Raw genomic sequence first — 27,797 nt, 5'->3', positions numbered from 1 at the left:
CAAAGGGTTAGTTCATCATTTGTTATTGATTACTACACCCACATCCCATTCCAGACATTTGTTTATTTTTGCAATACAAATTCAGATATTTTGGGTGAAATCTGAGAGCTCCCTCATCCTCCATAGACAAGGGTTCCGGCTTGAGCAAAGTTAAGAAAAATACCTAAAATCATCCTCAATTAGATCATATACCTTCAGTGATTGAATTGGAATATTATCAAGCTACAGTACAGAAATGTGTCAAAATGTAAATATCCATCACAGGGCTTCTTTATATTTACTTGAAGTTTGATTACTCTCTTGTTATTTGAAGTCAGTTCCATTTATTCATTGATTCATTCACTTATTTTTCATTATTTATTCATCCCGTTGGGTCATTCTGAACCTGTACGGCTGACTTTCTACTGAACACCAAAGATGAGAATTTAAAGACTGTTTGTAAGAATATAATTTTAGTTATTTTCCTTCTATTGCATGGACTGAAAATCCCAAGACATTCTTGTCTGCAGTCTGCAGTCTGTTTCTGCATTTCAAACAGGATACGCCCAATTCAAAATGTCACACTTCATGTGCACCCGCAGTCTTTATTCACTGCTGTGTGTGTGTCTGTAAGGTGTCCCATTCTTCATTTTAGCTTTCAGAACAATGAAAGGTGGGAAGTCTATTATGTCTACTGACTGTCAATGTGAGAACTCTGAGCATGATTGTAAGGATTTTTGGGTGCCATTTGGGATTTGACTATAAATCTTATGGGCATAAAGAGCTATTTGAGTGAAAACATTCATGGACGACATGAGGAACACCAACCCTAGTGATTTTATTAATGTAGTTAGTTACAGTACATCACTGAGCCTCTCATCCAGTTGGCACCTTTAATTTTTAACAATGTTCAAGGTTATACAGTACATTCAAATACAAGCATTTTCATAAATAAACCTCTTTAAATGTTGGCTCCTCTGTCTTTAGAAAATACCTGGCATTTGGAGAAATTCCTCTTCTAAGGGCGTACTCATACTACGTACAGTTGCCTTGAACCGGGCCGAAGCACACTTGTACTTCCTCCCGTCTCCCCTGACAGCCCGCACTTACATCGCATTAGCGCCTGAGCACGCTTACATCATCGATGATTCGCTGTTCAGTAAAAAGCGCTCTCGCTCAGCACAGTGGAGCCTTCCTTAGTTATATCGTTATAGTCGTTTTGGGATGCGGTGACGCAGTCTGATATTTAGCTGAAGAGATCAGCAACTTTTGACGCTCATAAACAATCATAAAGTCTTCGTGCTGCAGGAATCAGGGGGTTTGCTAAAGGTGCAGCTGTCATGCAGTGAGGGGTTTGCGTCTTTAATAATCCATGACAGTTTGCGTTCATTGAACAGTAAGAATGATTAATAAACACATACGAAACAGTCCCTTACAAGTCGCGTCTCATCTTCAGTTTCGGGCATGGTGACTTTGCACTCAAGCTACAAGCCTAAGTGAACTGCGCTCTGGCACACCTCTTCCAACTGGGCCAGGGCCAGCCAACTTAACCGCACCTGAGCCCGATTCAGATTGCATAGTGTGAGTGCGCCCTAAAAACCAAATAGGTTATTTGTGCAAGCAAAGTTTTACGACCTAGAGTGCCAACTAGATTATTGTCAATAATCCAATCAAAATTACCAATCAAAATACAAGCTCTTTAAAATGTAGCATGTGGACTTTTTAGATGGTCCCATACTAAAGCAAAAGGTGAAAAATAATTTGAGAAATGGATTCTGTATCAATACTAATATTTTACAAATGCATCGCTATTCTCTTTTGAATTGATTCTGAGCTTAGTTTTCAACAGCAGATGGCGCTCTATTCTAATTTTTAACTGTGCACCTAAACACTCATGAGGAAGAGCCTCATGTAAGTTGGCCTCTATATCACAAGATTAATGTAGATAATGTGCAAAGTGTGAACACTAATTTTATTAAAGATTATCTTAGCTTCAAGTAGCATTTGTAAGAAATGAGTTGGAAGCAGCGTACTGCTATTTGTAAAGCCGAGAGTGCCATCTGCTGTGAACATCTAAACTGAGAATCGATTTAATCGGGAATAGTGATGAATTTTCTGAAAGAATTTCTCAAAAAATGTACCATAGCTCTATCCCTTGTGTTACCCAATATTTGTACGTTACGTCTTTTCAGTGACCAAAATTTGGCAAATGGAATACAATTTAGTTTTAGGTACATATTTTAACAACGTGTTTGTTCTCTGGTATTGAATCAAAGTTTGTTCCGCGACCATAATGCAATTCTCTATCAGTTCTGAGTTTTACATAGATAAAGTTTCACCATGGATCCCGTGTCTCACTCGCAGTAGGAGCACTATTTTAGTAAATGCTTCTATGGGTCATATGTCAGGAAAAGGACAAAGAACCTATATGGTTGTATAGATTGGAGGACAGGTCTGGTGATTGGTGCCACATTCCAGTTCATGCATATTACCCCAAATGCAGGAGAAATTTCACTATTACTGCATGACGATCGCTGCAAGGAGGGTCATTTGTGTTCCCATGCTGGTTCTTACTGTGGAAGCCCATAAATTAAAAGTCCTCGATGTTCTTAAAAGATATTTAGTGCTGTGTTTCTAGATCATCCCTGCGAGCCATGGTGGGAGAAAGAGACCAATTGTGCCCAGCAAACATACTATGATGAACATCCATAAGAAGATTCTGTCTATTACCATAGCAACATACTTCCAGTCTTCTTTTACCTGTGTGAAGACATACAGTAAGATGAATTAGTGGATTATTATATAGTACATGTATAGCATGATGTGTAACTAGTAAAGGACAGTTTGAATTTGACTTGACAACTCCTTGTTTCAAGGTTTCAAATAGAACTGAACAAGATGTAGGTCGGTGGCAAGCTTGATGGATCTACTGTGGCTATATAAAAATGTTTATATACATGTTTTTCATGCAAGGTAAGCGGTAGGCAAATTCAGACCTACAGAGTTGAGTAGTCCTGCAGAGTTTTGCTCCTATCAGCATAGCAATGTTAGGAAATTACAAGTTTCTAAATGACAGACCCAATTGATGTCATGTAGATAGAGAAGGGAAGTGGTCCCAGGACAGAACCCTAAAGCACCCCAGTAGCAAGATTTTGCAGCTTGGAAACTTCACCTCTTTTAGATACCCTGAAAGACCTACCTGAGAGGTATGAGTTGAACCACCGGTGTGCAGATCCCGAGATATCAGTAACACTCTTACTATCAATTGATGAAAAGTCACTGGTTGGTGCAAGTGACTTTTCAATCAAACCTTAGATTACAACTCTGCAGGACTGCAGGTCTCCAGGACTGAACTTGTCTACAGCTGTGCTAAAGACTCTGAAAGAAACTTACACTAAAATCAGCATCTTCGGCTCTCAGGTGGTCTGCAATATAGTGAACCCCCTCCAAAGCTTGAAGGACGCTGGGGGACAGAGGGAACCCTGGGTTGTCATGGGGTATCATGTTGTCAAGCCTCTTTGTAACATTAGCTCTTCCACTGAGCTGCCTGGAAGCCGTGCCCACCTCAAGTCTAGGGGCTGGGCCAAATTTCTGTAGAGGAGGCGGAGTTAAGCCAAGAGGACATGGCGAGCTGGCTTGGAGCGAAAGTGAGATGGCCGAAGATAGTGTCCCTAGTTCTAAGTCCTTATAACTGAAGTGCCTACAGGACTCATCCTCCCCAGAGTTCTGCCCTCTGAACCAGCTAGTAGATGTACTGAGGGAAGCGTTTGCGGGTCGTGCTGTCATTCCTGGCACCTGTCGCTGCAGAAGCAAGAGTTTCTGTCTGCGACGGCTGTCAGGTGCTGGTCTGCGCATAAACAGCCATCGGGGGATCAAATCCAAGAAGACCGAATGAACCCAACAGGGCATCTTATGAGTGCTCGGTGATCGATGATGGACGTTGAGCACAAAAACGGTGATGACAATGGACAGAGTGACGAAGATCATAGTGAAAAGCAGATATTCACCAATGAGTGGGATCACGAGCGAAGTGGATGGGATGATTTCTGTAATAAGCAGGAGGAAGACAGTGAGTGAGAGGAGGACTGAAATACACAGAGTGATCTTTTCACCACAGTCAGACGGAAGGTAGAAGACCAGTACAGTCAAGCAGGAGATGAGCAGGCAGGGGATGATGAGGTTGATGGTGTAGAAGAGCGGCAGACGGCGAATGATGAAGAAGTAGGTGATGTCTGGGTAGATCTCGTGGCAGCAGTCATACTTCTTGGTGTTGTATGTGCCTACAGCATTGATAATGGCCCACTCTCCACTCTCCCAGTAATCTTTCAAGTCCACTGTGTTCTCGATTCGCTCTAGGTCAATCTTGGCTTTGTCGTAAGTCCACGAGCCGAATTTCATCTTGCAGTTCTGCTGGTCAAAGGGGAAGAAGGTGACATCGATGCTGCATGAGCTCTTGTAGATGGCAGGTGGAACCCAGCGCACTTTACCTGTGTGGAAGAGGTGGGCTTTGGTCATGTGGGTCACCGCAAACTCCCCATCTGCACTGAAGAGGACAGCAGCGTTTATTTGGTCAGTTGCAACTTTAAATTTTTACAATTATTAATTACTTAAAATTATGTAACACACCAATTAATCGAGTAGCTGATAAAAGTTTTTTAGCCTACTTTTAACTACAAACACTGATATAATAGATGAAGATGTAATGCACAAGCATTATTATTATGTCTCAAACAGCTTTACATGAGTTTAATAATGGCTGTTTTATAAATAGTTTTGTTATTTTACTAAAATGATATACATAAAAAATAAATAACTGGTATGATAGTGAGTAAATAAACAAAAAAAATGTTATAACCTGTTTATTGTAGTGTTTACGTGTGGACTTTAGGGTTGAAATTTTGTATTTGACAAAAATAATTTTTTTCTTATCAGACACACACATTTACATTTAGTCATTTAGCAGACGCTTGTAGACACTTCTCATAGACGTAATCGTTTTTATACTGGACAAACTGTATATTCTGTCCCTTTACCCCTAAAACCCAACCCTCACAGGAAATAATCTGCATTTTTACATTTTCATTCTTTTAAAGAGACAAAAAATGTCCCCACAAAGTCAAAATTAACTGGTTTTGCTATACTTATTGATAAATGTGCATAATTATTATTATTATTATTATTATTATTATTATTATTATTATATAATATTTTGACAGATCAAATTATTAAACGAGAAGCTATGAAAAATTTAAAGCTCTACATTATTATAATTATTAATATTATTATTATGTTGTAATATTTATTTCTATTATAATGGCCAAATTCTGACTAAGGAAAGGTGAATGTGCTGGCCAGTTTGTTTTTTGCCTCTAAGAAAAGGCTATATATATCATATATTGAAGTAAGAATTATTAGCCCCCCTGAATTATTAGGTCACCTGTTTTTTAACAGAGGGAAGATTTTTTTTCAACACATTTCTAATCATAATAGTTTTAATAAATCGTCTCTAATAACTGATTAATTTTATCTTTGCCATGATGACAGTAAATAATATTTTACTAGATATTTTTCAAGACACTTCTATACAGCTTAAAGTGACATTTAACTAGGCAGGTTAGGGTAATTAGGCAAGTTATTGTATAATGATGGTTTGTTTTGTAGACCATTGAAAAAAAATGCTTTAAGGGGCTAATAATTTTTTCTTAAAATGGTTTTAAAAAAATGAAACTTTCTCCAGAAAAAAAAATAGTATCAGACATAATGTGAAAATGCCATCGCTCTGTTAAACATAAAGACTACAGTTTTTAATTTAAAACTTTAACAGATTTTTTTTCTAATGATACATCATGTAATAAGTGTATGTTTTAAGTATTTTTTATCACATTTTTTTATTCTAAATTTTCTTGGGTATATCAAAAAGTGTGGTTATGATGACCATCTGACTAGCAAATGCAGCAGCAAAAAAAAAAAATAAAAAATACTGCTTAAAATGACACTAATTTAAATCTCATAATTAAATAGAAAATTAGATTTATAACTGCATAAGGGTCCACTTTTTGAGAAAAAAATTACCACCCCTTTTACCAGGCTGGCTACAGGCCTGTATACAAACTGATATGTAAACTGAAATGATGCCTAAGCAGTTGCAGTACTAAATTCAAACAGCAGATGGCAGTTTAAAGAAGTGTGTGAGTTCATTTCAGTTTAAGAACAACTCCAATGCTCCAACTGCCACTGCTTGTGCTTCTGAGAGTCGACATCCCAAATTCACAAGAGTCTACACTCCATTACATATTTAATATCTCTCCCTCTGGCTTTTCTTGATGCTAAATGATGTTTAGCTTAGATCGGAGGTGCCCAAACTTATTGGTAAAAAGGGCCAAAAGCTGAATATCATTAGTCGTGGGCCAAAGTTAAATATATCAAGGTACTGTATATTACATTGAAGTTGCAATGAGTATTTCCTAATTTATTTCAGACTTAAACGCCAATAGAAAACATTTCTTTAAGTCATATGAACTAATACAGTATAACATTTAAAAATGATAACTTATTGCAATTTAAACATAAACAATCACAATTATTTTTGTCCATTTAAACTAAATCTAATTCATTTACATCATTTAATTAATTTCTGTAGCTTTTAACAATAAAACAAACAAACAATGTTACATTAGATTTGAAATGACAACATCTAATCCATGGCCATCATTCCTTTTCTCTTTTTAGATGGGATGGCAGACCAAATCAAATGTTACGGCCCTAGTTTGGGCATCACTGTCTTAGATGGATGGTTACTCACTTGTTATACAAAACTATATCCGGAACCCAGATGAGTTCTGATGGAACCCTGATGGAAGTCACATTGTCGTAGTCTGAAGGCTTCCAGCGCAGTTTATAATCATTCCATTCCTGAACGAGAGGCCACAAAATATAACAAATTAGCATTAATTCACTGTAAAATGTCTTACATTATTTGAGCTTTTGCCAATTTATTTACTGAATGCTGGATTATTTAAACCTTTCTCCCCCCTAAATTCCACATATTACCTTTATTGCCACACATACCTGCTTGAGCCAGACGTTTGTTGTCATCATCTGATTCTTTTCGTCCTGGGGAGGAGAGAAATAAGGAAGGACGGATAGTATTAGATGAGTCAGGATGCTGGGTTTGCTCCAGCAGAATGCTTTTGGTTCAGGAAGGTCACAAGAACCTTATAATTTTAATCTTCTGATGGACTTGAGAGACCATGTACTCTAGTTTATCAAGATTTTAAGATTTAGGACCCTGTAGAAAGTTCATGTTAAAAGATCTATAAGAAATGATCTATAAGAAAAAAAAAACTGTTATTTTTTGTTATTTGTTTTTGTATTTATCATACTTACAATGCACACCATCATGCTTACAATGCTTTAAAAAGCATTTCACTAACATACTACTAAAAACTGGCAATGTACAGATTTATACTACCATTTTTATTATATTCTTTTAAAGAAGTTTTCCTTTTGCTCACCAAATGTGTATTTATTTGATCCAACATACAGCTAAAACAGTGACATTTTCAAAAGGTTTAGCTATTTAAAATAACGCTGTCATATTTTACTATGTATTTTATTTTTTCCTGTGATTGAAAGCTGAATCTTGAGCATTATTATTCCAGTCACATCACTGTAAAAACTTTTGACCTGTAGTGTACTTGAAGTGTAGGCTAAAATTGTGGATATATATATATATATATATATATATATATATATATATATATATATATATATATATATATATATATATATATATATATATATATATATATATATATATATATATATATACAGGTAAAGTCAGAATTATTAGCCCCCCCTTTTAGTTTTTAATTTTCATTTATATTTCCCAAATGATGTTTAACAGAGCAAGGAAATTTTCACAGTATGTCTGATAATATTTTTTCTTCTGAAAAAAGTCTGATTTGTTTTATTTCAGCTAGAAAAAAGCAGTTTTTAATTTTTTAAAAAGCATTTTAAGGTCATAATTATTAGTCCCTTTAAGCTATTTGTTTTCGATATTCTACAGAACAAACCACTGTTATACAATAACTTGCCTAATTACCCTAACCTGCCTAGTTAACCTAATGAACCTAGTTAAGCCTATAAATGTCACTTTAAGCTGTATAAAAGTGTCTTGACAAATATCTGGTAAAATGTTATTTACTGTCATCATGGCAAAGATAAAATAAATCAGTTATTAGAAATGAGTTTTTAAAACTATTATGTTCAGAAATGTGTAGAAAAAAATTCTCTGTTAAACTGAAATTGGGGAAAAAATAAATGGGGGCTAATAAATCAGGGGGGCTAATAATTCTGAGTTCAACTGTATATATTTTTAACTTTTATTAATCTTTATTGCAATATGAGACATATTGAGTTATGACATACAGTATAAGTATTAGTAGTTCAGTAACGCAGTAACAGTAATATACAAATACAGCTTCAGTTCCCTTGTGTGAGTATTGATTTGTTTTCCCCTCTTTGTTTTTTGTTGTTGTTGTTTTCAAATTATACAATTGAAGTAGTTTTTGTTTTGCTTGTTGATGCGTAACTATCTATTTTTGTTTGTGCTTTGTTTTTGATCTGGACGGGACTGTTAAGTCTTCACTGTTACAGATGCTAATTTAATATTCCTTGTGATTTGTTGTTTTGTTTGAAATATAACCCGAGTTAAATTTGAATCTTGTTTGATAATTTATTTCACTTCATTTTGTGTGTAACGGATGGTTATCTGGGCATAATTTATTATATTTAATTTGACAGGTATCAATCCTGTCTGGCACCCGAACAATTCTTTACTTTAATCTTTAGTGCAAAGTCATTTGTTTAGTGCAAAAGTCGATAATACTTTTTTTTGTTTGTTTCCGGGGTGCACTGGTGTATGGCAACACTGCTGTGGGCAAGAATATTTTTTAAGAGTCATGTGGCCGAGTGGGTACGTCGCAGAGCCCCGACACAAAAGAGACCAGGGTCCGGATCCCGCCTCGGCAAAGAATTTTTTTTTTTTTTACTTTATTTTATTTTTCTTTGTTGTTTATAAGAAATATTGACTTTGTACATTGCCACCGTTACAAGCTTTTCGAACATTCTTTTGAACTACCTATACATAAATCATCATATTATATTGATTTCTGAAAGATTGTTTGACACTGAAGACTGGACTAATGGTAAAATGTGTTGCTTTAACATTTAAGTTGATTCAATTACTGTCATTACACTGAGACTTGTGTATTCTTTGGTAAAACATGGTTAACTTAATTTAATATTGTAAATTATTATACTGCAGTCATGAATTTAAATTTGTATTATTTTTCTACAGTATACAGATGCACACACATACAGTACTTTTAAGCCAATATACAAGTCTAGTATACATGTCAATCGTATTTATGTTAAATGACAGAGTTAGAATTCATCATGCTCGCATGTTGAAATTATTCTACATTTCCATGCAAGATGGTAGTAGCTTACCACATCAATCAGCTGGGCGATGGATAAACCGAACTTGACAATCACAACATCAGAGGTGTTGGGTACAGGCCTTGACCACTTGTTATAGCCATCGAATAACTTTTTAAAGAGTTCATCTTCAGCATGAGAATGTGTTTTCTCACAACAAGAAACTGCAAGAGGAAAAACAAGAGAGAACATTTTGTGCAAGATCAGTCAAATAAAATGATTCAAAAGAAAATCCATGTATACAATACTACATTTCAAAATGAATACAAGTTATTAAAATCTATTTATATTGCTATCATTTGGTGAAAGAAAATGTAAACACTAGTTTAGAGACCAATTCTCACTATTACTGTAGCTGGTTAAGTGTGATTTTTCCAAGTAAGACATGTAAACATCTTTGTTAATCATAGACTAGTACTGTAATTAATTTTTACATTGTTTTGATGAAAATGTTAGATCCAGTTAATGTCCTTTTGACATCAAGATAGTTTACATGTATTGTAGGGATGCAAAATCCACTGTATTTTGCAACTGAAGCTTTCAGGTGCATAACACTTTTTTTTATAAGTTTTGTGTTCTTATTTTGGTAATCAAAAGGGTCTCCATAATGTCAAGATTTTGACATCAAATTGGTTTTCATTTTTTACATGCATTTTGGCGTAATGCTGTCATTTAGACATCAAGGTGCTTGCTGGGAGTGGTGGACGCACATAACCCTTTAACTGTAGACATAAATTTAACATAAACTGTAAACTTATCCCTTAACTCTGGTTGGCTGACTGGAACATGTCCTGATTGGTGAAACCCCTTTAACCAGCGTATCACCTGCCTATTGTTACAATATTGGTTGTTCATTTGTACTTATGAAATTTATATTCTGTGTGGATTTTTTCTTCATCCCTATATCTAAACCAGAGATGAGCAAACTAGGGCCCGACAACTAATCAGAGAAGAGATGGACAAATAATGGGGAAAGTTGGGGCAAATCCCTCAAACAGAGATCATCATTTCTAATCTAACATAACCGTTTGTTTGTTTGTTTGTTTGTTTGTTTGTTTGTTTGATTGCTGAGCTACAAAAAAACTAAACTGAAGTTAAATGTTTTAATAAATGTGAATTAATCAGATTTTTTTATAGGGTCCTTCTTTTTTCAAATGTTGACAGATATATATGTCTATATAACACGTGGCACGTTGCTAAAAATACTTTTAGGACACATGTATTTCACTATCGAGTGATATTTATTCTTTTTTTAATAAAAAATAAAATCATTGAACTCCATTGTGTTATAAATTAGATTGTATACAGTTTTATTGTGAGAAGTACATTCTAAAATGTAAAAAAAAAAAAAAAAAAAAATATATATATATATATATATATATATATATATATATATATATATATATATATATATATATATATATATATATATATATATATAATTATTAATGCAATAAAAGAACTGTTTCTATATATTTAAATATTGTTAAATTAGGAAGTTTTAATGTAATACAATTTGGTATATTTATACCACCCTCAATCAAGTTTGTTTTTTTCCCTTCATATGAAAAAGTTTGGGCACCCCGGATCTAAACCTATCTACTACCTTAATATAATTATTAATAAGCATCAAATCAGAACTGTATTAAGACAGTCATAGTTAATGGTTTGTTAATAGCGAGAAATGTAAAATAAAGTGAGAAACAAAAACTAATTTTACTTAAATTCAAAATAAGGTAAGAATTTCCACTTTAACCTCTCCTCACTAACACACACAACATCACCAAAAACTGGAGAATTTCTACTGTTGTATCCACAATTTGTCTGAAAGTTTCACTCAAGCGTATATTTAAAGAAATCCACCAAATTACACCAACTGATCTCTAATGAACTTCCAGCACACCATTAATGTGTGTAAAGCTTGGTTTCACACGCTCAGCATTTTTAAAGTTTTCTAATAGATTTGTGTGTGGCGTAACAAATCATTAAGTGTGTGAGTTCACCAAGGCAAAGCTTAAATGCTTAAATGAACTAATAGCACAGGGACTGTAAAAATGCATCTAGGGCTCACTGGGCGCACTATTTGCATGTTTAATAACTAAAACGTATAGTAGTAACAGCCCTTCATCAGGAGATTAACTCTCATTCATTTCTCTAATCTAATCATATATAATTACACGCATCGTCACGTCTCATCCGTCCACTGCCAGTAATGGATTTGCTCAAAAATGTTTCTAGGAAAATTCTTCACACTTTTAAACCTCAGCGATAACACATGAGAAAGACTGCTGAGTTTTTGAAAATTAGTAGTGTGCGGTATCTGCAGAGTGCCTTGGGTAGGTAAGCTCAAAATAAGGCCCGATTTCACAAGAAAACTACTATTTTATAGGGATGTAACAATATTGTAAATACCGTCATACCGCAATAATAATTTTTTTCAATATTACTGTAGGTACTGTGGTCTGTTGTCACTACAGATCCAGTAATGCGGAAATGGAGTGTGTTGCTAGTAGCGGGGAAGAAAAAGAGCTGGAAATGATCAAACCTAAAGCGGGTTTGAAATTGAATGTGTGGAAGCATATCGGTTTCTTTCTAAAATGATACGAAAAAGGAGAAAAGGTGACAGACAAAGAAAAAAACAATATGAAGGCACTGCCCGACTGTGGTGAAATATAAGTCGGGGAATACGACTAAAAACAGTCATGGGGACAGCAGAACACAGCACACTTTTTAGATTAATGCAGACATTGACTTGTACCGCAAAGAGATCTCTATCTCACTCATGGCTTGTCCTCTCAAGTTGTGGAAAGACAATGCACAACGTTACCCACTGCTGTCAACCTAGGCTAAATCATATCTCTCTGTCCCAGAAACCTCAGTCCCAAATGAGAGGGTTTTTTTCTGTTGCAGGGGACATGCCCAGAGATCCCAGCTTTTACCAGATTATAGTTATATGATAATTTTCCTTAAAAAACCCATCTCTATCTAAGTGAGTGAGTGATTAAATGTTGAATGTGATGAGTTTTCAACAATACTAAATTGAAACTATTTTTTTTATATGGTTTAATAGTTTTTTGTTATTAAAATTGAAGTTCTAAAAAGATGGCTAATTTGTATGTCATCGATATGTTCAGTGCTAGGGTAAATAAACACTTTTGGCACTTTTTTTCGAGTCTTTTCATTAGTTTTGTTTTTCCTGTAAATTATTCAATAAATACCGTACCGTGCCATTCATACCGAGGTATTGTACCGTGAAATTCTGATACCGTTACATCCCTACTATTTTATGTATTGTCAGAAAAGTCATTTGCACAAATTTTTAAAATTTCAATGTATTCATTCGATATGATTTTTAAAAAGAGAAATGCCCCCAAACTCCACTGCAAACCTAAAATCTATATTTAAGGTCGTACAAATTTGATTTAGCCACTAAATCGGAAAGTTATAAATTGCGATGCATGTGTTGGGATGTTGTAAATGAGGGCGATGCCGATCCTCTTGTGCACCACCAGAGGGAGCCATCGCCCGAATTCTAATTCGACTCACTGACTCAAAATCCCACAAGCCCTGCTACCTGGCACTGATTGCGGTCCAGGTGCAGCTCATCAACTCCCGTGTATATATACCGCACTCACGCTCTGGTTCATTGCGAAGTCTTGATTTGCCTGGCTGTCATTTCTGAGCGTTCCATACTCCCTGCTTCGGACTGATCTGTGTTTCTGACCCTGTGCTTGTTCTATGATTACGAAAGACATCTGCCTGCCCCTGATCTCCAGCCTGTTATTCTGACCAGTAAGATATCTGCCTGCCTTTGAACTTTTGCCTGTCCCACGTTCTGTCTCCTGGATTGCCCCTTTGTGTTTGTATGTATGTGTGCTTTTAATAAAGTTTGCAAATGGATTCAATGCCTTCTGACTCATCACAACAGAAGACTTCGCCACTACAGAATCCAGCAGCTTTAGCACAAGTTTCTACTGAACTTTCCGCTCAAGCCACTCAGTTAGCCACCCATCATCAACAACTCACCCATCTAACATCTCTCACGGAGGAACTGGTGAGAGCTATGCAGCAACTCCGTCATCCGAATCCTGCAGTTACCCCGCCTGCTACCATGACAGCTCCTCACCCAACGCATGTCTCCAGTGTTCCGGCTACCGTAAGTCCCCGATTAGCTTTTCCTGAAAAGTTTGATGGTTCACCTTCTCGCTGCAAAGGCTTCCTATTACAATGCAAACTATTTGTTAACCAACAACCTGCATTATATCCCACTGATTCCAGTCGAGTGGCTTTTGTATGCAATCTGTTAACGGGAAAAGCGCTGGAATGGGCTACAGCGATATGGAAGGAGGAGGAATGTAACTACCCAACGTTTGAAAATTTTCTCAAGCAGTTTCGGGAAGTGTTTGAGCATCCAGCAGAAGGGAGAAGCCCCGGTGAGCAGTTACTTTCTCTTACCCAGGGGCGTAACACAGCTGCAGAATACGCCTTGTCATTTCGCACTCTCGCCGCTCAAACTAACTGGGTTGAAGACACACTGAAGACACTATTCAGACGGGGTCTGACTGCCACTCTGCAATCTGAATTGGCTTGCCGTGACGAAGGAAAGAAATTGAACGAACTCATTGAACTTACCATCCGTCTTGATCATCTGATTCGCAGCCGTAGAAATCCTCGCACACAGTTCCACGTTTCAGGCGATACGCCCCCTGATGAACCCATGCAACTGGGTTTCACCCGTCTCACCCATGAGGAAAGAATGCACCGATTGCAAAATCATCTATGCCTGTACTGCGGCCAATCAGGGCACAGGAAATCCACCTGCAGCGTACGACCTCATACACCAGTTCAATCGGTGAGTCCTTCCCATGTTCCAGCATTTTTCAGTGTACTGTTTCCTGTAATTATTAAATTTGATAAAAGAATGATTAATACCACGGCTCTTGTCGACTCTGGGTCTGCCGGAAACTTTATCTCTAAGACATTTGCTTTAAATCACGAACTATCTCTCAGCTCCTATGATTCCTGTCTTGCAGTGGAAGCACTAGACGGTCGTCCTGTGGGTGAAGGACGCATCCGTATGATCACGAATAAGCTACAGTTACAAGTTGGTGTTCTACACACTGAAGAAATGCAATTCTACATTATTGATTCAGTTAATCATCCACTGGTATTGGGACTGCCATGGTTACGGCGACACGATCCTCATATTTCCTAGAGGGACGGACAGATATTGCAGTGGAGCGAGTCATGCATGAAACAGTGTATCCAGCCCATTCACAAAATCCCATTGCGAACCACCAACATGTTACCTGAACTCGTTGATGAACGAATCCCCATCGAGTACCATGACTTACATGAAGCTTTTAGCAAACAAAAAGCTACTCAACTTCCCCCACATCGACCAAGTGATTGTGCAATTGAATTAATTCCCGGCTCAAGTCCTCCAACAGGTCGAATATTTCCTCTGTCACAACCTGAGCACAAGGCAATGTCTGAATATATCGACAAGGAATTGGCCAAAGGTTTCATTCGCCCTTCAACATCTCCTGCTTCAGCTGGATTCTTCTTTGTAAAGAAGAAAGATGGCAGTTTACGTCCCTGTATTGATTACCGAGGGCTCAATGAAATCACCGTAAAATTCCGCTATCCATTACCCCTCGTACCTCCTGCCCTGGAACAATTAAGACAGGCTAAATATTATACCAAGCTTGACCTTCGCAGTGCATACAACCTTGTCAGAATCCGTGCTGGTGACGAGTGGAAGACCGCGTTTTCCACCACTAGGGGGCACTATGAGTATACAGTAATGCCCTTCGGCCTGTCAAACTGTCCTTCTGTGTTCCAATCCTTTATGAATGATGTCTTTCGGGATATGCTGGATCGCTGGGTAATCATTTACATCGACGACATCCTTATATATTCAAACACTATGGAGGAACATGTTGAGCATGTACGTATAGTGTTGCAACGTATGATCCAACATCGTCTGTACGCCAAATTAGAGAAGTGTGAGTTTCACCAGACACAGATCGCCTTTCTGGGCTATATCATCAGTGCAGAAGGGATTACTATGGATGACACGAAAGTACAGGCAGTTCAACAATGGCCGTTACCCCAGAATCTCAAGGAGTTGCAGCGATTTCTAGGTTTTGCCAACTTCTATAGACGGTTTATCAGAGGCTTTAGTTCAATAGCAGCACCGTTAACAGCCATGACCAAACGAAACTCCCACAAACTATCCTGGTCCTCTGAAGCACACCAAGCATTTATTGATCTGAAGACTCAATTCACCACAGCTCCTATTCTCCGTCATCCCAACCCAGACCTACCTTTCATTGTGGAAGTGGATGCATCCAACACAGGAGTCGGGGCGGTGCTATCCCAATGTCAGGGTCAGCCATCCAAAATGTATCCATGTGCCTTCTTCTCCCGTAAATTGACCAGCGCAGAACGAAATTATGATGTGGGAAATCGCGAATTACTGGCAATGAAATTAGCCCTGGAAGAATGGAGACACTGGCTGGAGGGGGCTAGTCAGCAATTCACCATCTTAACTGATCACAAGAATCTGGAATATCTCCGCTCAGACAAACGTCTAAACCCCAGACAAGCTCGTTGGGCTTTGTTCTTCACCAGATTCAACTTCATTGTCACATACAGACCAGGGAGTAAGAATGGTAAGGCAGATGCACTATCCAGGCTATCAGAGGATAAACCCACAATTAGTGATGAGACCATTCTCCCTACAAACTTATTAGTGGCTCCAGTACAGTGGGATATACTTACCGAGATCCAAGAGGCAAACCGAGAAAACAACCCTCCAGTAGACTGTCCGAATCACCTAATTTTTGTACCCAATAATATACGTACCAGATTACTGACCCATGTTCATGACACTCCCAGCTCGGGGCATCCAGGCATCACTGCAACATTGGAGTTAGTCAAAGCTCGTTTCTGGTGGTCGTCTCTCACGAAGGATGTGATTAATTATGTTCAGAAATGTAAAATTTGCCAAACAACGAAGGCATCTCACCAAACCCCTGCTGGCTTATTACAACCGCTACCTGTTCCGCAACGGCCCTGGTCTCATATAGCGGTGGACTTTATCACGGATCTTCCTGTTTCCCAGAATAACACAGTCATTCTCACGGTGGTTGATCGTTTCTCCAAAGCTTGTCACCTAATACCATTGCCCAAATTGCCCTCTGCCTTTGAAACCGCAGAAGCCCTGTGCAATCATGTATTTCGAATGTTTGGCTTACCTGATGATATCGTCTCAGACAGGGGATCCCAATTCACTTCCCGGGTATGGTCCGCTCTCTGTAAAAATCTAAATATTAATGTTAGTCTCACCTCAGGGTACCATTCTCAATCCAACGGTCAAACTGAACGAATGAATCAAGAAGTCATCCGATTTCTACGTTCCTATTGTCATCAGCAACAGCACGACTGGAGCCGGTATCTGATGTGGGCAGAGTATGCACAAAATTCTTTGATAAAGCCAGCTACAGGTATCACTCCATTTAAATGTATTCTCGGCTACCAACCACCTCTGTTTCCATGGTCTGGAGAACCTACTGAGCTACCTGCGGTCACAGATAGGTTGCAACGGAGTGAGGAGGTCTGGAATCAGGCTCACAGACACCTCATGAGGGCAGTCAGGAGGATGGAGATTCAGGCGAACCGTCATCGACGCCAGGGACCCACGTATGAACCGGGGCAGTGGGTGTGGTTATCGACATGGGACCTTCGTTTGAGATTACCCTGCCGCAAGCTCAGTCCCAGGTATGTAGGGCCATTCAAAATATTACGCCAGATTACTCCAGTGTCTTTCCGCTTAGCCTTGCCTAATCATTATCGTATTTCTCCCACTTTTCACATGTCATTACTCAAACCCGCTGGTGGTCCACGAGAGGAGACGGCTGAGGAGGAATCGGAAACCAGGACCCCATCAACTGTCATGATCGAGGGCGAAGAAGCATATCTCGTTCGAGAAGTGCTGGACTCTCGACGCCGGGGTGAAGCCCTCCAATATCTGGTGGACTGGGAAGGGTATGGTCCAGAGGAACGGTCCTGGGTGAATGCTAGGGATATCCTAGACCCAACTCTCACGGAAGAGTTTCATCAGAGGTTCCCAGAGAAACCAGCTCCCCGACAGCGCGGTAGACCCCGGCGTCAGGTGCCTTCTCGCTTCAGGAGCCGCTCGCAGGAGGGGGGTTCTGTTGTAAATGAGGGCGATGCCGATCCTCTTGTGCACCACCAGAGGGAGCCATCGCCCGAATTCTAATTCGACTCACGGACTCAAAATCCCACAAGCCCTGCTACCTGGCACTGATTGCAGTCCAGGTGCAGCTCATCAACTCCCGTGTATATATACCGCACTCACGCTCTGGTTCATTGCGAAGTCTTGATTTGCCTGGCTGTCATTTCTGAGCGTTCCATACTCCCTGCTTCGGACTGATCTGTGTTTCTGACCCTGTGCTTGTTCTACGATTATGAAAGACATCTGCCTGCCCCTGATCTCCAGCCTGTTATTCTGACCAGTAAGATATCTGCCTGCCTTTGAACTTTTGCCTGTCCCACGTTCTGTCTCCTGGATTGCCCCTTTGTGTTTGTATGTATGTGTGCTTTTAATAAAGCTTGCAAATGGATTCAATGCCTTCTGACTCATCACAACATGGGATTTTCAGGAGCTATGCTGAGTATGCATTTCAGTGTAAAAAGCTAACATTGAGAAATTTACATTTAAGGCAACAAATTTGGCAAGTAACTTTGTTATTTTTACAATTCCGCAGTTAACTTCAATGTACACATTGATGCATCCGCCATCTTAAAATAGACATCTTGAGTTAATATCACTAAATTTAAATGGGCTCTACACACAGCAGTCAGCGATAAACTTCCGATGAAAAAATAATGTGACTATTTTCAATTTCACAAGGTTGTTTTTACAGCATCGATGCTGTTATATAATTACAATACATATAGTTAAAAAGACTTAAGCATTCATTTAGTTGTTTGAGCCTTAAACAAGATGAAAGACCGTAGAAATTCCATTAAAAATACTGGGGTAAAATAAACTGTCATTTTTTAAAGACATGGTGGGGGGAAATGCAATTGAATGCAGTGCTTTTTGTCTGATCTGAGACCCACTTTATATCGTATATCTAACAGACAGTTTAGTAATGAAAAGCCATTGGGCTGCCTGACTGAAAATTAAAAGTCTGTGTGCATATAGCCTATTCCAAAGTTAATGAGATGGATAAACTTTAACAGGATATGACTTTGGTCTTTATTTCTAATTTTAGGCTTTTATAAATGACAATTCTAGCTAGCTTATGCATTCATCTTGTAATATGGGTATTAATACATGGTTATAGATATTTATATGTGAGCAATAGTTGCAAAAGCAAAACAGTTATTATGAACAGCATTAATATTTAAGTTTATCTACACTGTAAAAAAAATATTTCTTTTACATTTTTTTGTGTGTTTTTTTTTAAATGACATAAATTTACCATAAAATAACTGACGTTAAATTACAGAAATTTAAATTTAAGGGAATTTGTCATCTAATGTTCATTATTTTTCTTAAAAACAAACGTGTATGAATCTGGTTTTAAAAATTCCAAATGAAGAAAACACGTCTGAGTAACACACAGACACATCACTCCTGATTTAATAAACAAGATTCTAATTAGAAATGACTGAATGTCAATTTGAATGAATTTGAAACATCAGTCTGAACATTTTTCTTGTGTTATTTTAACAAATCTTTCAAATTATTTTGTTTTACTAAAATACACATCAATGTATAATAGAATAGATTTCAAAAGAAAGTGCTTGCAAACAAAATTCACTGGCTTGTTATATCATACACTGAAAAAAATTATTCAGAGATGATTCCTTGGATTTACTCAATTTTTTTACGTTAAGTGGTTGTAAACAATTTATTTGTGTTGAATTTAAACAAACAAATTAAGTTGAACATTGTTAAACTTAATTTGTTTGTTTAAATTTAACACAAATAAATTGTTTGCAACAGTTTTGCATGCAACACTTTTATCATTATAATGGCATTTTCTATTTTTCAAAGAAATGTTCTAAAATCTGTAATGAATCTTAGTGCAGTCTAGTCCACAAATGATTCATTAGTTTCATTAGTCTTTTGTGAACTGGGAAACAACGAATGCATTTCAATGCAGCATTAGAAGAAGCCATCAAAACGGGACAGACTTTGTCATGCTGCAGTGATACTCTTGGACATTGGACAATTCTATATACTGGGCTCAGCATGACATTGCTTGCACCCTACTAACTTTTATATTAATATTTTCAATAGAATGCTATACAACAATATTTACATTAGTTTAGCGAGTACAGAATCCAAATCTGAAGCAAATCTTATAAATTAACTTACAATAACAGTCAAAAAATAAGCAGACCCAATTTTATATGTTAGGGGAAAATAAATAATAAAAAAAATTAATAAAAGAAGAAAAATTAGGAAGAAATGAAAAAGAAGAAAATTAAGCAATTTATAAAAATGATTTGTAATTTTGTAGTTTTTAAGTCTGTTTTTGTTGTTGAAATATTGCACTTGAATTTAAATGTATTATGCTTCTATTTTTAAAAAGGTTTGTTGATTAAAATATTATTTTAATAAATATGCACTACCATGTCAGTAGGATTTTGTAATGTTTTAAAATAAGCTTCTCCTGCTCACCAAGGCTGCATTTATTTAATCAAAAATACAAATTTGTAAAATTGTGAAATGTTATTGCACTAAATAACTGTTCAAAAGTAGTTTATATTTTAATTGAATAATTTCTTCCAGATTTTAAAGATGAATTTTCAGCTTTATTACTCCAATCTTCAGTCACATGATCCTTCAGAAATCACTCTAATATTAAATATTATTCTTAAGGGCCAAGCACTGAAGGTGGGTAGACACCTATTAGACGCATTTCCACTGCCGGACCAGTGTGAGCCAGGCCTTTTATCGGGCTAGGCCATGCTCACTGCTTGAGCAGTGAGGCCAAAATCATGTCGCGTTTCCTCTGTTGGGCTAGTAGCTCACAGCGCATCATTTAAAAAAAACCCACCCCCAGAACGTCCCCTGAATCAAACATCTCACAACCCACCCAGTTCAGCGGGAATCAGGCAGGCAGATAAAGCAAACCATCGTATCATCATGAAACAATTAAAACGAAGACAACCAAAACAAACAAATGACACGTTACTGTGCATTACATTATAAGTCTAGGCTATACACATAGGCCTATGTATTTTCATTCATTATATTTGTTTACTTGCCGACCAACTGTTGGCATTGTTCATCGAGTGGGGTCCGTGTATCATCCGTTCATTTGATTATTCCTTTTATTACGGAAAACGAAACATCAGAAAAACGATGAATATTTCGTTTTTCTGTTTATTCTGTAGGCAGAAAAAACGGAAACTCATCTGTTATTCTGCTTATTAACTTAAAACGAAATATTAAAACAAACACAAAACCAAAACGAAATAATGAGTCAAAAAATGGTCCGTGTACGGTCCGTGTACGTTTTGTTCATTTGTTTTCCATTTTCAAACGGAATAAAGGAAATGGAGAAAACGGCCGTTTTTCCGTTTTTATTTTGCTCACGAGAAAACGAAAAAACGAGATTTTGGCTGGATTTTCGTTTTTTGGTTTAGGGTAGGAAAACGGATAAAAGACTTTAAAATTCATTTTACACATGTAGGCGGTGCTGAAACGCCCACTTTCCTCTAATTGGTCAACCAAATCTGCGCTCGTGACGTCACCCTCAAAATAAAAGCCTTACACGAAGGCTTTTAATTATTATTATTTAATTATATATATAAACAAAGTTTACATATTCTATCATTTGAACCACACACAGTTAGCAGGCTTACATTCATTGCGTATGTATAAATTAAATAAAAACGTAAATCAGCAGTATTCTTAGACATTTGTCATTAAAATAAGGTCATAGTTCACTGCCAAACTTCTTGCTGCTGTGCACCTGATGCTGAGCAAAGATAGCCATTTCCGAGGAGCACCTGGTTTGCATGAATGTTTCAGAGCAAGGGCTTTATAGTAATAATAATAATAATAATAATAATTATTATTATTATTATTATTATTATCATTATCAGTTACTAGTGTTTTTATTGTTTGGTGTGTTTTTTTTTCTTTTTAATAGTTGTTACCAGAACCAGAATAAGAACACTTTGGGCCCTGCTATAAAAACAAAGGGTACCATTTGTTTTCATTTATTTCTTCCTATTTTAATTATATATTGTAATTATTTATTTGATAATTAATACTATTTTATTGCAACGCCAAAGTAGGCCTGTCTTATTATTTTTTTATTATTAAATTTGCTGTTATTGTAGGCTAGATGGCAGGCTTTAAATATTTTAAATAACATTTACTCATAACCTTACTAATTTGAGAGCCGAACCTAAAAAAGTTTAAGTGCAATAAGCCTGTACAATAAAGGGAGCCGCAATGCATATTTCTAGCGCATTCTTTCACTCAACAATTATTGCTGGAATAATGAAATAAATTTCAAATTAACTAATTAAACACATTATAGTTGATAAAAAAATTGTGTCTAGTAGTTCCGACAAACAGATAAGCTCGCTACATGTGCGTTGCGCTAATAATTTGACATCTGCTCTTCTTGAGAAAGTGCTACAGCGGGCCCTGCTATTTCACATATAAGGTTAGTGATACGTATTTTAAATTAGTATTGCACATTATTCATTCATTTTCTTGTCAGCTTAGTCCCTTTATTAATCTGGGGTCGCCACAGCGGAATGAACCGCCAACTTATTTAGCAAGTTTTTATGCAGCGGATGCCCTTCCAGCCACAACCCATCTCTGGGAAACATCCACATACACAAACACTTATACAGTACGGACAATTTAGCCTACCCAATTCACCTGTACCGCATGTCTACTGTGGGGAAAACCGGAGCACCCGGAGGAAACCCACGCGAACACACTACACTACTGAATTAGACACACAATCTCAAAAAAAAACTTGATGCTTATTTACATTATCTAAAGTCATTTCTTAAGAGGTAGGATCTGTTGTTGTATTATATATTTTCGTTTTAATATGCAAATAATTTTCTTTAATTTGTAATAGGTCCCTCATTGCATAAAATAACCAGCCTTTGTATTCAATATGTTTGTAAATTGTCCATCCAGTTTGACGCAAGCAAGCTAAACAACATTTTGGCCTGTTTTGCTTATTAAATGAGTGATTTTCACGGAGAAACAAATCATCCATCCACACAGTTTTGTATAGGACCTGTGTGAACAAAAATATACACTTCATCATAGCCTATAGGAAAATGTATCTGTTTAGAACCAATTTTGTGTTGTATAATTAAAAATATTAAAAATACAATAATAAAAAAAAGGAATAATATTTGAAGTGCAATGCTTCAAAGATCCAATACGCTGCATGCAGAGCCAAAACAAAAACTCGTTTGTTTGTTTAATAAAATAATAATATGAAATTAAAGTGAAATAGTTCCATAACCTGTATTATAACTGTAGTCACTCTAGATGACAAATCATCCGTTGCGCCGGTCAGTTTCACTTTTAATCAAGAATGTGCCAGAACCAAACGAGAATATTTATAGATTACCTCGGAATGAGACCTCGGTCTGTGAAGGATGCAGAACACAGAAACTCGTTGAGAATGGAGATGCATGTTAGATGTTTTATATCCCTTTAGATATTGTAAATAAACAACTAGTTTTTATAGAGATTGTGTCATGTCTTTTCTTTGACGCACGCGCTGAACAGCCTGTAGCCTAAATAATAGTTTAGATTTTATAACATATAATGTTCCATTACTTTAAATGTATAATGTTTTTTAATATTTATGAATTATATAAAATATATAGTTTATATAAATGCGCTCTGATCATTCAAGGATCATAATGCGTTGCATATTCTTGTTATTCTTCATTAGGCTTGATCCATAAATTGTGTATTTTATAAACTGATCGTTTATAAGGACTAAGGTATTAATAACTGTAATTCCTCGAATGGAAAAGTCTTGATTAAAGAAAAAGAGAACTTAATTCGACATATGCATATAGTGCGCTTATTTCTGCGCGCATCGCGCGCTTTACCGAATTACCTTTTTTATTTTTTATGCATTATAAATGCATCTGGCAGCACCGAAAAGAGCAAATGCCAAGTTATTAGCGCAGCGCACAGACAGCTAGCTCGTCTAGTCTGAACCAGGGGTTTTCAAACTATCCATTGCACACCGATCCCATTGCATTTTATTTAGGATAAACCACTTATTTAAAATTAATTAATTAAAAGGTGCGTACTCTCCAATACACAACTGTAGTGTCATAATATTTAATAATTATAATTAAGATAGACACCTGACCTCCATTTAATAAACAATTTATTTGCCATACTCTGTTAATTTGAAGTTTAAAGTTTAAATCATTTATGTTAAACTTAAATTATTTAAAAACTTAAAAAGACTTAAATTTAGTCATTTAAGACATTTTAGGTCATAAGTTTACATACATTGACCGTTGCATTTAGTAGGCCTATTCTGGTCTAAATAAGCTTTTTGCATCTTAGGTGTTTACACACAAATTAAGCAGTTTATACGTACATTTAATGTTACTTTGAAATTACTTTTGATGCAATAAATAATCCTAAATAGTTGAAAGTGTTAACATATTCTTGAAATGTAGTTATTTTATAACTATGAAATTTATTACTAAACAAAGTGAATCATTATGAATTTGCCAAGAAATAATCCACTTTACCACCGTACAGCCATGCCCCACACTCACTAGAACGGTAGAACCTGGACTGTATGATATGTTCTGTATGTAAAATAGAGAAAATAAGCAAGATGCGCAGTCTCATGCAGCCTTAGTGAAATATAGCGCGTCACAGCAATGAACTAAAAATAAAACCACCCTTGAAATGCTGGCGATCTTAATTTTTTCAGCCTACACTGACTGAGAATAATGTTGCACTATTTTATTAACAAATAATTAGAATGTTTTTTTTCCTTCAACACATTTATCATTACTTTTGCCTGTGCAAGTTTTTTTGCGCGGGCTTGAGCGCGAAGGCATCTATTTTCAGGTGCAAGATGCCACTTTGGGTGGCACCAGCACACTCTGCCACACCTGTGGCTATGTCCCTGCCACAATAATAATAACAACAACAACGACAAAATAATAACAAAAAATAATAATAATAAGACAGGCCTACTTTGACGTTGCAATGAAAAAGTATTAATTATCAAATAAATATTTACAATAGGCTAAAGGCATTTATTAAATTAAAATAGGAGAAAATCCAATAGAAACAAAAGGTACCATTTATTATAGCCCCATGCAGGGTCCAATGTGTTCTTACAACCATTGAATAACTAAGTAAATAATAATAATAACAATACTAATAATAATAGGCCTAATAATAATAATAATAATAATAATAATAATAATAATAATAATAAATTATTATTTTATACAGAGTAGGCTATTATTTAGGCCTACAATAGCTCTGAAACATTCATGCAAACCAGGTGCTCCTCGGAAATGGCTATCTTTGCTCAGCATCAGGTGCACAGCAGCAAGAAGCTTGGCAGTGAACTATGACCTTATTTTAATGACAAATGTCTAAGAATACTGCTGATTTACGTTTTTATTTAATTTATACATACGCAATGAATGTAAGCCTGCTAACTGTGTGTGGTTCGAATGATAGAATATGTAAACTTTGTTTATATATATAATTAAATAATAATAATTAAAAGCCTGCGTGTAAGGCTTTTATTTTGAGGGTGACGTCACGAGTGCAGATTTGGTTGACCAATTAGAGGAAAGTGGGCGTTTCAGCACCGCCTACATGTGTAAAATGCTTTTTAAAGTCTTTTATCCGTTTTCCTACCCTAAACCAAAAAACGAAAATCCAGCCAAAATCTCGTTTTTTCGTTTTCTCGTGAGCAAAATAAAAACGGAAAAACGGCCGTTTTCTCCATTTCCTTTATTCCGTTTGAAAATGGAAAACAAATGAACAAAACGTACACGGACCGTACACGGACCATTTTTTGACTCATTATTTCGTTTTGGTTTTGTGTTTGTTTTAATATTTCGTTTTAAGTTAATAAGCAGAATAACAGATGAGTTTCCGTTTTTTCTGCCTACAGAATAAACAGAAAAACGAAATATTCATCGTTTTTCTGATGTTTCGTTTTCCGTAATAAAAGGAATAATCAAATGAACGGATGATACACGGACCGAGTGGTCTCACCACTAATGGAGGGATGACCCAGTGCATCATCCATAATATATAACCACAGAAATTTTCCAGTAATAACTCAGTATAAAACGTATTTTATAACATCCTTGTTTTAGTAGACGCCGTCAAACATACTGCCCAAATGCTCCAGAGAGACCTAAAACATATACATTTTTCCCTAGACTATATGACACTTAATAGGTATTTCCCCATTATTTAAGTCAATAATTAAAGGGTCCAAAGTTTCACATCTGTTTATCTTTATAACTTTTGAACCGAGTGGGCCACCATCCATTTCTTTTCCCTCTGATTTGACTCTTGACTCAAATCATACAAAATTTATTAAATGACTTTTGAATAGTTCTGTCTATTATCATGAGACTGGTCTCGTTATATTTCTTGGATAACACAGAGAACATTTAAATAAATTATTCCCTAATTGACATGACTTCCTGTCCACCATCTTGAATTAGTTCAGTAGCTCGTTGTCGGGCTTGTTTATGATGTGCCTGCCTGGCTGCTTGTTCCCAATCTTTGGATACATTTATTATTATTATTATTATTATTATTATTAATGGTAATAGTAATAAAAGCAATAATGACTGGACATAATTTCATTTGAAAATACATATAATAAGTAATAAATAAATATTTATCAAATAATTATTTAACAATTTACTTTTTTTTTTTTACATTTAATAAATGCTGCCTTGATGAACAGAATAATTTTATTTATAATCTTAAATAAATCTTTTTGTTTTTATTTAAATCTTTATATATAATCATATAAAAAAAAAACCTTACCGCAAACTTTTGACCAGTAGTGTACGTTTAATCAATCTGTTTTGTTAAAATGCACCAAAAATATTACAGGTATTCAATAAGAAATTAATAAAAATATTAATTTTCAAAATGGGGTGTGCTAGTTTATAATGAGCACTGTACAGTAGTCAGCATTTAAAGTGGTTTATCAAAGTTGTACTAAAACTATTGAACAACACTTATTCTTGCCTTAGGATAATTAAAAAAAACAGTTTTGATCCACTTCAAATGTTGATTACTGTTTATGCATTAAATGGCGAGGTTAAAGTGCAAAAAAATCGTTTTGTTTTGTTCTTTCTCTACTGTGCTTCTCACATTTACATGCAAAATAAAATTATGCAAAAAAAAAAAAAGACTGACTAACTGAATTACTAACAGACTAGTAAATGCAAACATCAACAATGAAAAGTTCCAGTGCTGCCTAATATTGCTGAATGGCTCAAAAACTATAATAAATAAATCTATCATCCTCTATTTATATGTTACCTCATCCCAGACACACCAACATCTGATCTCCAAGAATCAGACAGCTTTACACTGTACACTACAGTATGTGGACCAGAGTGGCTATACAGTAACTGAATGATGATTGATTCTCTAGTTGTTGTTTTTTTTTTTGTCCTGGTGTCCTGAAATCCCTGCAACATTTGGCTGACACCTGTGCAGGACAGAGCCTCGACACCATTAAGCCAGTGGTCTCATCTCTGAGCTGACGGGACATTAGAACTGAACCCAGAGGACAGGGTTTGCACCTAGCATGTGTCAGCCTGGCTATTTAAGTGCTGTATAGCGTGGCTGGGAAAGTGATCTCCCTCGGGTCCTGCTGGCACAATGAGTCACACTCTGGGCCAGTGACAACATGCCATTAACAAGTCAGATTTAGGGTCTGCACCACAGGGCATTAGCACAGCGGGACATGATATGAAATGCAAGCACTGTCAGCGACTACAGTCAGCAGCCTGCAGACGGGGAGACAAATATTTTCTCACCTCTGGCACATTTCTTGCTTTTTATAAGCATATTATGGACAGGACATGCGGTCTAAAGCTATTATTACTCAGAGGCTGGCTGGGAATGGTGTATATTTAGAAGAAAACAGCCCACCTGAGCTGTATAAGTTTAAAAAAGAATGCATAGATTAATGTAAATGACTGAAATTTAAATGAAATTGATAATTAATCAG

The 27,797-nt window shown here is 36.3% G+C and overlaps 1 protein-coding gene across 11 annotated transcripts in view; it reads right to left on the bottom strand.

Annotated features, from left to right (window-relative positions):
- Positions 1–793: 793 nt before the first annotated feature.
- The window catches only part of chrna2b (cholinergic receptor, nicotinic, alpha 2b (neuronal)), a 31,667-nt gene continuing 4,663 nt past the window's right edge, over positions 794–27,797 (bottom strand). For 5 of the 11 annotated variants that reach the window (XM_087298110.1, XM_087298107.1, XM_087298108.1 and 2 more), the window contains exons 2-6: positions 9,493–9,644; positions 7,048–7,092; positions 6,782–6,891; positions 3,373–4,522; positions 794–2,739 (exon numbers count right to left, since the gene is read on the bottom strand). In XM_087298110.1, coding sequence (XP_087154236.1) covers positions 2,614–2,739; positions 3,373–4,522; positions 6,782–6,891; positions 7,048–7,077 — 1,416 coding nt within the window. In that variant the 5' untranslated portion in view covers positions 7,078–7,092; positions 9,493–9,644 and the 3' untranslated portion in view covers positions 794–2,613. Of the gene's footprint in view, positions 2,740–3,372; positions 4,560–6,781; positions 6,892–7,047; positions 7,093–9,464; positions 9,645–27,797 lie in introns of all 11 variants that reach the window. The other 6 variants (XM_087298114.1, XM_087298113.1, XM_087298115.1 and 3 more) reach the window with 3 other exon arrangements.

The sequence above is a fragment of the Danio rerio genome, chromosome 20 (assembly GCF_052040795.2).
Source record: "Danio rerio strain M-AB ecotype USA chromosome 20, GRCz13ab, whole genome shotgun sequence".
NCBI lineage: Eukaryota > Metazoa > Chordata > Actinopteri > Cypriniformes > Danionidae > Danio > Danio rerio.
The sequence above is the reverse complement of the archived record's forward strand: the minus strand, read 5'-3'. Positions and strand labels throughout refer to the sequence as shown.